Here is a 14,280-nt window from a genome sequence, read left to right as displayed (position 1 = left end):
GGGGCCAGTGGGCCTCACAAAGTCTCAGATACCATGTGTTTAAATCACTTTTGTGACCCTCCCACCCCTTAGGTTTTCACAGTGACAAAGATACACAGTTAGCATCTTTGAACTGCCCAGATGAAAGGACCTAGGAATCAGCGTTGGAGAAGGCAATGGCACCCCACTCCAGTACTTTTGCCTAGAAAACCCTATGGACGGAGGAGCCTGGTAGGCTGCAGTCCATGGGGTCGCTAGGAGTCGGACACGACTGAGCAACTTCACTTTCACTTTTCACTTTCATGCAATGGAGAAGGAAATGGCAACCCACTCCAGTGTTCTTGCCTGGAGAATCCCAGGGACAGAGGAGCCTAGTGGGCTGCCGTCTATGGGGTCGCACAGAGTCGGACACGACTGAAGTGACATAGCAGCAGCAGCAGGAATCAGCGTGGAGCTGCTGAGTGGGACAGTTTAGTCATTGAGACTATGAGGTGTTACAATTAGAAGGGGAATTAGTCATATCCAGTCTAAATTCTTCATTTACATAGTTGAGGAAACCGAGGCCTACAGATGGGGAAGTGAATGGTCCAAGGCCTCACAGGCAGATCATGGCAGACCTGGGACTAGTACCCAGAATCCCTGACTCCTAGACTGCTTTGTTAGGATGCCAGACTTGAAGCCATCTCAGAGTAGAGACTAGCCTTCTGGAGGAAGCTTTTAGAGATGGAATGGAAGGAAGAAAGGAAATGAATATGTTAACACAGTTAACAAAAGTCTCCTATGAATTAGACCCAGTGCCGGATGTTTCTATGTATTTTCAAACCTCATTTAATCCTCTCAAAAATTCCCCTTGATGGAGATATTATTGCTATTTTACAGCTACTGAAACTGACTCAAAGTTTCAGTAACTTGTCTCAGGTTACACATGGCTGAGCCAGTGTTTGAACCCATGTCTATTGAAAACACAACCTGAGCTTCTCTACCTTAGCTGCCTGGAAACATCAATCGATTCTCAAGATCATCACTGAGGTGATAAAACCCAAGACAGAAATCAGGCGAGACTAGCAGCATCTGCCGTTTCCTGTGGTGAGTAGGAAAAAGAGCAGAGACCTCTTTCCTAGGGCATAAAGGCAAGGTGATGACTAAGGCATGGGCTTTCCGTGCTAATTTCAGAATTAGTATTTTTGTGATATTGTCATCTGCATAAATTCAGGGTCTCTGATCTTGTTGTAGATTTGGTTACCCCAGTGGTTATTTTCTTTTTGGTCTATGTACTCCCTCTGCTCTTATAAATAATATTTTTATCCCCACCTAAATCTTAAACTGTTTATCCCCACCTAAAACTTACACTATTTGGTTTTTACACAGGTTATTTTAAAAATCTTGTGTATAATTTGTTTCTGAAAGTAAGTTGGCCAGTAACCATGAAATCCCTCCTAGTTATTACTGAAATCCTTCTCTGCCAGTTCTTTAAGAAATTAGATCATCTCCAGATGAGTTGTTAATAAAAAAATAAATGCGGTAGCCAATAGCATAGATATCTTCGGGCTCTTGGCCAAAAAAGAAGCCATCTGTGTAAAAGAAAACAGGCTAACAATTTTGGACTCTGGTCTCTGTGGCCACATTGAGCGTTGACCTCACTGTTAATTAACCCATATTAATTGTTTTGGGCGGGGGGTTGTGTTCTCTCAGCACGAAAACGTCTTTTCCCCATTCAAACCACGTGGGGTTAAAACAAGAAAACAAAAGCCAAAACTGCTCCCCACACCCAAAGCCCCTTCTGTCAGGGCTCCCAAGTAGACCCGTGAGAGCTGTTAGAGGGCTGAGAAGGGCCGGTCATCAGCACATACCATACATAGGTGGAGGGCTTGTTATTCTCAGTTTCCCGCCTCAGAGAGGATACCCCTATTGTTTCTGAAAGTGCTGACCAGGACCCACACTTCCAACTAAAATTCCTCTACCCCTGCAGCAGCAGCAGCCATAGATAAGTGTTTTGATGAATTGCAAGATGGACAGGGCTTACCATGCCCCCAGCCCTGCTGATACCAAACGCCTTTAAGATACAGCCTTTCCCATCCTAATCTACAAAGGAAACAGGAAAAAGGAACTTAAAACTCCCTGTGCTCAGACAGAAATTAGACTGGGACTGCCCGCTTCTGTGCTGTTCCTTCTTGCCTCTGACTTGTAAACAAGACCTAGGAGGACAGGCGAATGGAAAGTCACAAACCTCTGGGTGTTTGAAAGGATCCTTGGGACCTCATGCATGTCCGCGGAAACTGGATGGAGAGATTTGGGGAAGCATGGATTCTTTAGCCGGCTTAGTTCTCTGCGGAGTCAGCTTGCTCCTTTCTGGTAAGGTTTGGCTTTATTATTATTATTATTTTTTTTTTAGTTTTTTTTAACAGTGACTCTGGGCTCTCTCACCAACGCTTATTGCTGGTTAACAAGGGGCAGCTGTGACATGGACTGTTTCTCTGTGAGTCTCCATTCAGTACATGGAAGGATTCACCTGGACAGTCCTTGTGGTGTGAACTGATTTTTCTAGTTTCCCTTCTGGATTATTGCCTCCTGTGTCACCACAGATGCTGTGGGGACTGACCAGGTCACTTTATTTGAAGAGACATATTTTCTGTGGGACATTATTTTACTGCTCCTCATTCTAGCTTGTTTCCTTATTCGATACAAAAAAAGAAGAAACCTGGCTTAACCTGCTTCAGAGGAAACCTTCAATCATTTAAAAAAAGTCAAATTTATGCTGAGGATGATGGGGACCCACTTAAGGCACTGTACAGACTGTCATTTTAAAAATGAGAACAAAAATGCTTTTCTATAAAGGTTTCGTATTTGCATCCTATTTAATTCAAAGTGGTCAAATGCTAGGCTTTTTGGTTGTTTTTTTTTTTTTTACTATAGATGGGGTCAGGGAGATAAGGGTTATATAATTTGAGTTTTATTTCAAAAACCATTTGGCATATAGTGATTTGTGAAGTCTTCACTGGCCCAGTGAAATGAAAGTTTAGGCAATTACCCAGATCACTGGCCTCAGGAGTGTATTGAAACCTATTGTGGGTTTAAGGAATGATTGGCCTGAGTATAGATTTAAGGTGTTTGGTGCTCAGATTCTCTAGATGGCGGCGTGGCTCGCACTTCACTTACCCTGTGGGATACCTATGAAAGTGGTATCAAATCACAAAATACAGATCACAGTGTAATGGCCATAAATCTCTCCCCTTCAGTTTGAAAGCATTAGAATTATTATAATGAAAATAGAATTGATATAGGAAATGAATTTGGGAAAATTTACTGAACTTAATGATGTGGACTATGTTAGGTATACTTGGATCAAATTCTACTAAGTATCTGCTATACTATTTTATATTTTTCATGTTTCCAATATTACTATTCAGAAATTAATCCAATAATATAACAGAATTGTATGGAAAGTAGTTTGTTTATAGCTCTTCAGTTTGTTGTCAGTAATCAATATATTGATATAGTAATATTTTAAGACTGAGTAACACAAACTGCTGGGAAATGAAAGATTATCTGAGATAGTTTCAGTATTTATGTAGAAATTGTTTATATTCATGTGGAAATAATGTTGATTTCTCCAACAATATGCACGTTTAAGCCAAATAATTGTCATAATTCCATTCTCAATTTGCTTTTTTTCTGTGTGACATCTATCAGTGACCTTGAAATCTGGAACTGCTTCTTTATCAGGGATTATAGTAATGCAAAGACCAGGGGTATATAGTGGCTCTGAAATACTTCTTTAGGTTAACTACTATACACACACACACACACACACAAAGACACACACACTCTCTGTTTTAATTTTTTTTCCCCAGTAGTGATTATGTTATGGCACTTTGCAATATAGACTTAGAAAAACTGTTGTAAAATCAAACACAGCAGAAATTAACACAACATCGTAAAGCAACTATACCCCAGTTTTGTTTTAAAGTACTTTTAAACAAACACACATATGCAAAAAAGTTATGTGGCAAAACAGTTGCTCTGTGTCTAAACCTTAGACCTGTACTTTCTTGAAAGTACAGCGCTAACTTCAGCAGGCTGAGACTCAAGGAGAGGGGTTTCATGCTCTTGTTGAAAATGAAGGTTAACACCAGTAACCTGGGTTTCTGGAGTAGATCTGCTGTGCTAAATCCTAACTTACATTTTCCATCTAAGCCTCCATGAATATGAACACTGAAGGCTTGAGAGTTGCAACAGCAAGAATCCAGTATGATTATGTCTACAGGCATAGGATCCCATTCTTCAAACCAAACTCCACTGGTGGACTACAGTAATGGAGCAAGGGGCTCATGACTTACAGACTTACCTCTCTAGTTCAGCGAGTTGTTCCTCATTCCCTACTTCTGGACAGATAGAACTAAAAGAATGTCACATTTGCCTCAGTGAAGGTGACTCTGGGTGGTAGATGCTAATGCGTAAGAGGATGTATGTAACTTTTAGAAGACTTTTATCAAATTCACCTAGATTCTGGTAGATTTCCCTCCCAATGGAGGATCATGGCCAATACCAGCTTACAAACAAGTTCTCAGAAACATACTCGATTTCCCCTTCTCTCCCACTCTCCCCAAACCAGGCTGCTCTCTGTAAAGCATTGTATAGAAAGAAAAACAATAAAACAAATCACTCTCTCTGCTTTATCATAATATGTCCTCTGTGATCAACATGATCCAATGGAAAGTCTCTATAGCATATCTTCTTGCCTCTTTCCTGTCTCATTTGACATTCTGAGTAACAACCTGGGTTCAGAGATAGTGAGTATCTTTTCTGGAGTGGCAGAGGAGATTCAGTTCTAAGGTCAGGGAAGTGGTCACAGATGGAACCTCTTGATTGGGGTTGGTCTTAGAAGGCTAGTAGCAAGCCTGAGTAATCAAGGGTGGAGGTGTGGAAGCTAGGATCAGAGACACACCTGGAAATTATTCTCAGAGGGAGGTGCTTTGCCCTCTCCCCAGATTCTCTCCTAATCACTGTCTTTGGGAGTTCTGAGCCTCTCCCTTTCAGTCCTACCCTGTGAGAACTTCCTTCGAGAGTTTGGTTCTTTTAAAACATCTCTCCTGGAGAGAAGGACTTGTCCAGTTCATCTCAGAAGACTATACTATATATCCTCCAGGGATTCAGATGGGTGAGCTCCAGGTTTTTCTGACATTATCAATTCATCTCCTGGAACTTTATTCCTAAAAAAATGTGTGTGATTGTGTCACCAATTCATTCCCTATAGATGGTTTGTTGGTTAGAGCACAGAATCACGATTCAGATAGATTTGTCTAGGCTGAAACAAAGCCAGAAGATACCACTTCAAAACAGATAAATGTCAAGTTACGCATTCAGTTCAGTTCAGTCGTTCAGTCGTGTCTGACTCTTTGCGACCGCATGAATCGCAGCACACCAGGCCTCCCTGTCCATCACCAACTCCCGGAGTTCACTGAGACTCACGTCCATCGAGTCAGTGATGCCATCCAGCCATCTCATCCTCTGTCGTCCCCTTCTCCTCCTGCCCCCAATCCCTCCCAGCATCAGAGTCTTTTCCAATGAGTCAACTCTTTGCATGAGGTGGCCAAAGTACTGGAGTTTGCATTGGGGTTCAATAAATAGATTATGTCCAGTGTCAGAGAGATCTGTTGTGTTGAGAGCTCTATGGGTGATATCTAAGTTTTGGTGATACACAAAATTTACAGGAGCCAACACGTCCTTTACTTGCTAAAATGGTAATACATGGCTGTAAACTGTTTGCTTAGTAAAAATATAAGATCTGACTTAGAGGTGGCAATTGCTTCAATCTACTGCTCAAAGCATACCCATTAAACACTCATGACACTAAGAAATTTGACAGCAAACAGAGTAGACAAGCAGAAGGATAAGTGCTTTAAACACTTTGTCGTATGAGCACATATAGTCAGGAGAGAAGAGATGAAGGAGCAGTATTTTCATGGGTTTCCATTTAGATGACACCATAGATCGATGCTGTATTTCTCCAGGTCTGGGATGCAGGGGTTGAGGGACCTGCACAAAAGATAGTTTGACTTTATTGATAGAAACTTTCTAAAAGCCGGATCACCGTCCCCCTGAGGAGTGAGTTCCCACTCTGAGGAGGGATCAGGTTGGATGATGGATAGATTTTAGGAATGTGAAAAGAGGATCCTTTTCACTTCACTATCTGTGGCTTCTCATCGATCACTTAGGAGGTAGATAAGGGTTCCAAAGAGCCACCAAGATCTTTGCCCACTGAAATCAAACTGGGTGTGTTTTCTGAATGTGGACCCAGCTACACTCACTTTACACTAAATTGTAACTCAATCAACTTGGCTTAGGAGAAGAAAAAGCACATGCCCTTGGGCTGTGATGACTTTTTGAAGCCACTGCTCTGAGACTGAGGTGGAGCTCATCAAGAAGGCAGGAGAAGGAATCTGGAGTATGGATTGTGAGGTTACACACCTGATTGTTGTTGTTTAGTCATTAAGTCATGCCCAACTCTTTTGTGATCCCATGGACTATAGTCCACCAGGCTCCTCTGTCCATGAGACTTCCCAGGCAAGAACACTGCAGTGGGTTGCCATTTCCTTTTCCAGGGGGTCTTCCCAGCCCAGAGATCAAGCCCAGGTCTCCTGCATTAGCAGGCAGTTTATTTACTACTGAGCCAACAGGGACTCTCTTACACACCTGGAGTTAAGCTCAAATTGGGTGACCATGGACCAGTTATTTGACTGCTCTAATACACAGTTTTCTCATCTTTTACAGTTGAGAATACTTTTGACCCCAAGAGTCATTATAAACATCAAGTGTGATAATGCATATGCATTAGTCAGCCAGTAAGAACTCTCTTAGCAAGTGAAGCTAGTACAATTGAAAGAGAACTGTTGCTCTGAGGACCACTGTGCTTGTATAAGAGCGGTCTAATCTTTTCCAGGTGGAGGGGGGCCACTTACTACTCATAGAAGCAGTCTCCTTCTAAAAGCCCTCAACATTAGCTGGTTCCTCAAATTTCGTACTGGTCTCTCCCAGTACGAAGCCAGAACACTGGGCCTGCTTTCTGGGGCTTTCTCTCACCTATCCCATTCATGGCTGTTCCACTTCAGCCACGTGCTTCTCCACGATTGATGTATATTTTCCTCTTGGCTCTTGTTCATGCTGTTCTATCCATTTGGAAAAGACATCCTCCATGCTTGCTCTGCAAACAAAATTCAACTCAGTTTGCCTAGGCCAATTCTTCATGATGTTCTTCTCCTAATTCTGAGTTTCCTTACCACACAGGCTGTGTCTTTGAATTCTGGACTTGTGGATTTAGCCCAGTTAACCTCTAACATCTTGGAAAAGGGTATTGTTTCTTTACTATTCTCCATAGTGCTTGGACTTTAATATGCCACAGTAAGAAACTTTTGGTATGCCACAGCAGACCTGAAAAAAAGAGAGAAAGCGTTTGTTGTTATACGAAGGGTTTTTAAACATTGAAATAATAATAACAGTAATAATCAATTTCATATATGTATTGAAAGTAGTAATCACTCATATCTTAAAACTTTGGCTTATGTTAAATATTTGATGTAAAATAAGGTCAAAAGAAAATCCCTTTCTTCTCTCAGGTGTGAAGCATGAAAGGTATACTCATGAAAGTGGGTTTAACAAGAGCTTTACCTAATACTATGTATTGTATGATTGCTGAATATTACTTTAAAGATATGCATAGTTTTTATTTAATAGATATTTATTGAGTTACTGCCTGCCCATATTCATTCATTCACTCAACTATCATTTCAGTCAGCGAAGACACAGTGAGGACTTACTTTGTACCAAGTATTGTATTGGATACCAGGAATGCAGAAAAAAAGGATGAATCATTTTTTTTCCCCTTGCTAAACTCACTTTTTGGTAGGAAAGATAAATATAGGAGAATAAATTATAAGATGCTATGATAAATAATATAATTATTGTTGTTGTTCAGTTGTTAAGTCATATCTGACTCTTTGCAACCCCATGAACTGCAGCATGCCAGGCTTCCCTGTCCTTCACTATCTCCTGAAGTTTGCCCATACTCATGTCCATTGAGTCAGTGATGCCATCCAACCATCTCATCCTCTGTCACCCCCTTCTCCTCCTGCCCTCAATCTTTCCCAGCATCAGGGGTATATAAAAATCTAGCTTTTCAAGAGCTGTAAAAATACTTATTGGATTCAGTAATTTAAAAAATGCAATTCTAAAATCCAAATTAAACATAAGTGACTTAAAACATATAATGCTAACTTCATTGCTAAATTTATATGATTATAATTTAATATTGAAAATAATCTGTAGGTTAGATTTTCCTCACTTTCCCAGAACTCCTAAATAATAATGAATATTGCCCCAAATTATGGCTGATGTAGTTATGAGTTACTCATGGCCAAATGATTTTAAAACAAAGTAGATGAAAACGGAAGAAAGAATTTCCCATCAGAAGGAGCACAGGGTGTGAAACAGCAGGGCAAGCTCAGGGAAGTTGAGTAAGGCTAGAATGTAGGGAGGAGGTGGTGAATTAAGGCTGGGTTCAGATCAGGAAGGGCCACATTGGCCATATTAAGTCATCTGTACCTCTTTTCTGTACATGTGGAAATTTAGTGTGGTGTTTGGTCTAGTGTCTCTGATTTACGTCTTGGAAAATTCACCCTGGTAGGAGTGTGGAGCATGTATTGACACGGCAGAGACTTAGACCTGGACCAGTTTGGCTTCCCAATTCTCCAGGCAGGAAGGCTGGGATGAAGAGGGGAATTCAAAGTGTTTAGGCGGGGAAACTATAGGGACTGGTGATTGGTTATTTATTGGAGGTTGTGGGAAAAGAAGGTGGTGAATAAACATTGCTCCAGGCTTCTGGTTTGGGTGATGGAGCTGCCATTCACTGTGTTGGGAAACATGACGGAACCTGGTTGATGACAAGCTGGCAAGAAACAAACAATTATTTTGCATGTGTTGATTTTGAGTTTCCATGTTAATGGTGGATATTTAGCAAAACTGGGCTCTCTGGGTCTGAAACTCAGAAGAGAACTGGGCAAGGGACTGAGACAGAGGAATCTTTGTGCATAGTAAGTGAGGTCCTGGACATGGACACATACTGAGATTTAAGTGAAGAGAAGAGAAGGAGGAGATAGCCTAGGGTTCCGTGAAGAAGCAGTCAAGGAGCTGGCAGGAGAGGCCAACCCAGACAGATTCCTTTCCTGGGATTTCAGAGAATTGGCATTGCTGTGGCCAAGAAGGAGAGAGTTTAAAGAAGGGGACGATAAGATGGGGCAGCAGGGTGACAGCGTCCGGGCTTGGCCTGGGGGCACCAGACTGCAGGTGTGTTGTTCGCAGAGAGCCAGCTGCCCTGACAGCACAGCTGAGCCAGAGCTGGGAGGGATGGCGGAGGATCAGCTGGCATCACTCCCAGCCTTCAGGAAGGGGAACGTCTCAAGTTGCCTCCCTTAGTTCTGGAATTTTAAACTGATAACCCAATTCCCACCAGTCTAGTCAGACCATTCCTTAATTCTCGTCACATGTGCAGAATGCTTTTTTAGATCAAGACTTGCTTGCTTTCCTCTACATCCCTTCCTCGTTGCCTCCTTTTGTCACTCCGGGACTCTGATCACCCTTCTCCCTTGTTCCTTCCCAAAGGCCACAGGGACAGGTGTGGTCACATGAACCTGCCAGACGGGCAGAGTCATGACCCTTTTTTAACAAAGCTGTTGATTAGTGGGAGTGCGTTCCCACTGCCTAGAGGTGCCATGTCTAACATGGTAGGCACACACTTAACAGACAGAGGGAGAAAAAAACCTAAAGATGAGCCACAGGAGCCCATCAGGCAGCCAGCAGAGGGGCACGTGGGCGGCTGCTGTTTGTTCCCTACTGGTCACAGCCCCCTGCCCAGGACTTGACCAGTGAGGTGTGTGTAGCAGGCACACCCATCTCAGCAGATCTGTCAGCTTTCCCGCTTTTGTTAGAGGGTGATATCATGCTTCCTGGGGGGAGCACTAGAAGACAATGCCCGGCCACTTTCCTCCAGATACAATAGGCGGAGTCAGGAAGGCAGTATTGACATTGCTGGGGCCGGGGAGGCACTCGCTGCTCCGCGGCCGTCAGATGGTGAACCAGCTTAACCTTGGCACATGGAGCCTGGGTTGTGCAAGGCGTCTGGCTCCAGAGCCAAAGGGGACTCCACCCCAGGGACAGAAGTCCTTTAGACATCTGGGAATCTGAGATGGCCCTCGAATTCCCATCCCCTTGTCAAAAAACAACCGTAAAACAACAACAGGACCAGGAATAACAAAAATGACTACCATAGGCTGAATGTCATCATGTGCCAAGAGTTTAATATGACTTTTAATATCTTACAATAATCTCATACAATTGGTATTCTTATTTGTTTGTTTAATATAGATGGTGAAACTGAGGCTCACAAAATGTTAGTGACTTCACTAAGGTTAAACTATTGTGGACATTCATTATCTGGGATTGCCCAGCATTCCTGTTTTTCAAAAGCCACCAAGCGTTCCCTCCAGTGATGGGACTGCCAATCACCGATCTGTGTACTATCAGTCTGATGACAGTGGTTGGTTCAGATGGAGGATGTATGACCCAATAGGGCCACGTGGACTGTCCTCTGGGAATTTTTGAGCAAGATGTTCTCTTTCTTTAGTGAGGACACTCTTCACTTGGAGCCATCAGCTTCCTTGGGTGCTTCAAGGAAGCTAGTCTTTGGTAGAACAGAATGAGGGCAGTAACAGAACACAGCCCAGACAGGCAGTCCGGAATTATCTGAGCTCTAGATCAGAGGCCTATCCCAGCCCCTTCCAGTTATGTGAGCCAGCTACATTTCTTTTCTTGTGCTATTTTGAGTTGTTCTCTGTCTCTTGAAAATGAGTAGTCCCGAGCGACCACGTGATCTCAGTAGGATTGATGGAGGCAAGAGTTAAACTCAGATGACCTGAACCCAAACTCTGGGCTTTTTAAAACACTTCACTGTGCTGTCTTCCAACTAGTGTTTCATGGTCACCTCAAGCTGGTTCACAGAAAATGAGACTCATAACAGTACTGCTTACAGTACTTATTCATGTGCTTTGTGGTCAGTCATGTCCAACTCTTTGTGACCCCATGGACTGCAGTCTTCCAGGCTCTTCTGTCCACGGGGCTTTCTAGGCAAGAATACTGGAATGGGTTGCAATTTCCTCCTCCAGGGGATCTTCCTGACCCATGGATCAAACCCATGTCTCTTGCATCTCCTGCATTGATGGGTGGGTTCTTTACCACTAGCGCCACTTATTCAGTATCAGTATCAGTTCAGTCGCTCAGTCATGTCTGACTCTTTGTGACCCCATGGACTGCAGCATGCCAGGCCTCCCTGTCTATCACCAACTCCCAGAGTTTACTAAAACTCATGTCCATTGAGTTGGTGATGCCATCCAACCATTTCATCCTCTGTTGTTCCCTTCTCCTCCCATCTTCAATCTTTCTCAGCATCAGGGTCTTTTCAAATGAGTCAGCTCTTCGCATCAGGTGGCCAAAGTACTGGAGTTTCAGCTTTAGTATCAGTCCTTCCAATGAATATTCAGGACTGATTCCCTTTAGGATGGACTGGTTGGATCTCCTTGCAGTCCAAGGGACTCTCAAGAGTCTTCTCCAACACCACAGTTCAAAAGCATCAATTCTCCGGCGCTCAGCTTTCTTTATAGTCCAACTCTCACATCCATACGTGACTACTGGAAAAACCATAGCCTTAACTAGACGGACCTTTGTTGGCAAAGTAATGTCTCTGCTTTTTAATATGCAGTCTAGGTTGGTCATAACTTTTCTTCCAAGGAGTAAGCATCTTTTAATTTCTGCAATCACCATCTGCAATGATTTTGGAGCCCAGAAGAATAAAGTCAGCCACTGTTTCCACTGTTTCTCCTTCTATTTGCCATGAAGTGATGGGACTGGATGCCATGATCTTAGTTTTCTGAATGTTGAGCTTTAAGCCAACTTTTTCACTCTCTTCTTTCACTTTCATCAAGAGGCTCTTTAGTTCTTCTTCACTTTCTGCCATAAGGGTGGTGTCATCTGCATATCTGACGTTATTGATATCTCTCCCTGCAATCTTGATTCCAGCTTGTGCTTCATCCAGTCCAACGTTTCTCATGATGTTCTCTGCACGTAAGTTAAATAAGCAGGGTGACAATATACAGCCTTGACGTACTCCTTTTCCTATTTGGAACCAGTCTGTTGTTCCATGTCCAGTTCTAACTGTTGCTTCCTGACCTGCATACAGATTTCTCAAGAGGCAGGTCAGGTGGTCTGGTATTCCCATCTCTTTCAGAATTTTCCAGAGTTGATTGTGATAAATTCACATAGTTCAGGGGGAAGATTTTAAAAGATACTACTTTAAATATACACTGTTTGGTGTGGGTATATAATGAGCACTCAGTAAAAATCTGATGTTCTTTTTTACTTATAAACAAAGCTAGAGGCGCTTATGTCACTTAATGTCTGTCTTTTCAAAGCACATCTCTATCCATGAGGGTAGGCAATTCATTCTATGCCAGATGGAGCTCCCCACCTTTCCTTGAGGTAACTCCCTGTTGTTGAGTTACTACCCCACTGCCTCCTTTTGTCCTAAGCCTGGCCTTGTCTCAGAACAAGGGGAGAAATCCTTAGAGCTGTGTGTTCTTGGGCTCTGGCTAAAAATCTGGAGTATCAGGTGGGGAGTTCCTTCCCATGGCCCTACCAGCTGGCAAGATGGTGCTCCCCATTTTTTCTCCTGCCAGCCCCCAATTTCCTCTTTTCTCAGGTCCTAACTGAAAAGTGGTTTTAGGATGCTTTGCTCTAAATTGTTCCCACCTCATTTATCCCAAACCTATGAATTCCTCGTTCTTGAAAATCTTACATGGCATTGTCAATTCCCAGTGCAGCGTGCCTCACTTCAGACTAAGCTCATTCCTGGTAGATGATTTGGGAGGTGATCCCAGGGAGCAGGAATGAGGGGCTAGGGGAATGGAAGCACACAAGCATGTACTGTCATGTTGGCCACTGCCTCAAAACCCTGGTGAAGTGAAACGTTAGTTGCTCAGTTGAGTCTGACACTTGGCGACCCCGTGGGCTGTATGTAGTCCACCAGGCTTCTCTGTCCGTGGAATTCTCCAGGCAAGAATACTGGAGTGGGTAGCCATGCCCTCCTCCAGGGCATCTTCCTGACCAAGGGATTGAACCTGGGTCTCCTGCATTGCAGGTGGATTCTTTACCATCTGAGACCCCAGGGAAGCCCCAAATGCCTGGTGCTCTACACCTTCTAAGGAGCCTCATGAAATGTAGCTCTGGGCCTTCATACTTTGCTTTCCTTCCCTTTGTTCCAGGCTCATGTAGACACATGAAGCCGATAAGTTACTGGGGTCCTGCACTGTTGTGCCAGAAAGTCCCAGGGGAGGAAGTGCGAGCTCCTCCCACAGGCTCTGAGTGAGCTTCTTTGAGGTTCCATCTGCTCAAAGCTGATGGAGGCCTGCTCAGAAGTGATTGCAGAAGCATTAGAGCTAAAGTGGGAATGGGGAAGATTTGTGTTGGTGTCCAAGAGGTGTTGGATACAGGCACCCTTGTGTTTGTCCCTGACATAGAACTTAGAATATTAAATCACAATTTACAGTTTACTTGATGGTTTTCCCGCTAGGCTACGGGCTGATTGACACATTAGCATTCTCGGCACCAAATATAGTATCCTGGCTGGAAGAGAAATGCTTTAATAACAGTTTCATTGGATTCAGTGTTCTGACCAGTGCTTCCCCAAGTGTCCTAGATACACTATTGCTGGCCTGAAAGATGATTTTATGTGATGCAATTTAAACAGAGCATTTTTAATTATGAAATTAATATGTGTATATAGATATATGTGTGTATAGATGTTGTGTAGTTGCTAAGTTGTGTGTGACTCTTTGTGACTCTATGGACTGTAGCTTCTTCTGTCTGTGGAATTTCTTAGGCAAGAATACTGGAGTGGGTTGCCATTTCCTTCTCCCTGGAGACCTTCCCGACCCAGGTTGAACCCAAGTCTCCTGCTTGGCAGGTGGATTCTTTACCACTGAGCCACCTGGGAAGTCCATATGTGTGTATATATCATAACAATCATGTAATTTCATGAGTATTTTGGCATTATATGAGGCTAAGAAAAAAAAGATGAATTAACTTAAAGAGAATGGTTAATAGAATAATTATTATACAAGTCTCATGTAGACTCAGCAAAAATCATGAAAATACTGTCAAATTAATGCAATTTGAGAGACACTGCTCTAAAAGAATGAA

General features: G+C 43.0%; 1 protein-coding gene across 4 annotated transcripts in view; it reads left to right on the top strand.

Annotated features, from left to right (window-relative positions):
- The first annotated feature begins 634 nt into the window (after positions 1–634).
- Positions 635–14,280, top strand: part of TEK (TEK receptor tyrosine kinase) — a 105,782-nt gene continuing 92,136 nt past the window's right edge. For 2 of the 4 annotated variants that reach the window (XM_044939744.2, XM_025281408.3), the window contains exon 1: positions 1,153–2,331. In XM_044939744.2, the coding sequence (XP_044795679.2) occupies positions 2,280–2,331 (52 nt within the window). In that variant the 5' untranslated portion in view covers positions 1,153–2,279. Of the gene's footprint in view, positions 1,066–1,152; positions 2,332–5,006; positions 5,138–14,280 lie in introns of those variants that run through there. The other 2 variants (XM_044939743.2, XM_044939745.2) reach the window with 2 other exon arrangements.

Source organism: Bubalus bubalis, chromosome 3, assembly GCF_019923935.1.
Source record: "Bubalus bubalis isolate 160015118507 breed Murrah chromosome 3, NDDB_SH_1, whole genome shotgun sequence".
NCBI lineage: Eukaryota > Metazoa > Chordata > Mammalia > Artiodactyla > Bovidae > Bubalus > Bubalus bubalis.
Note: the sequence above shows the minus strand (reverse complement) of the source record. Positions and strands in the feature narration are given on the sequence as shown.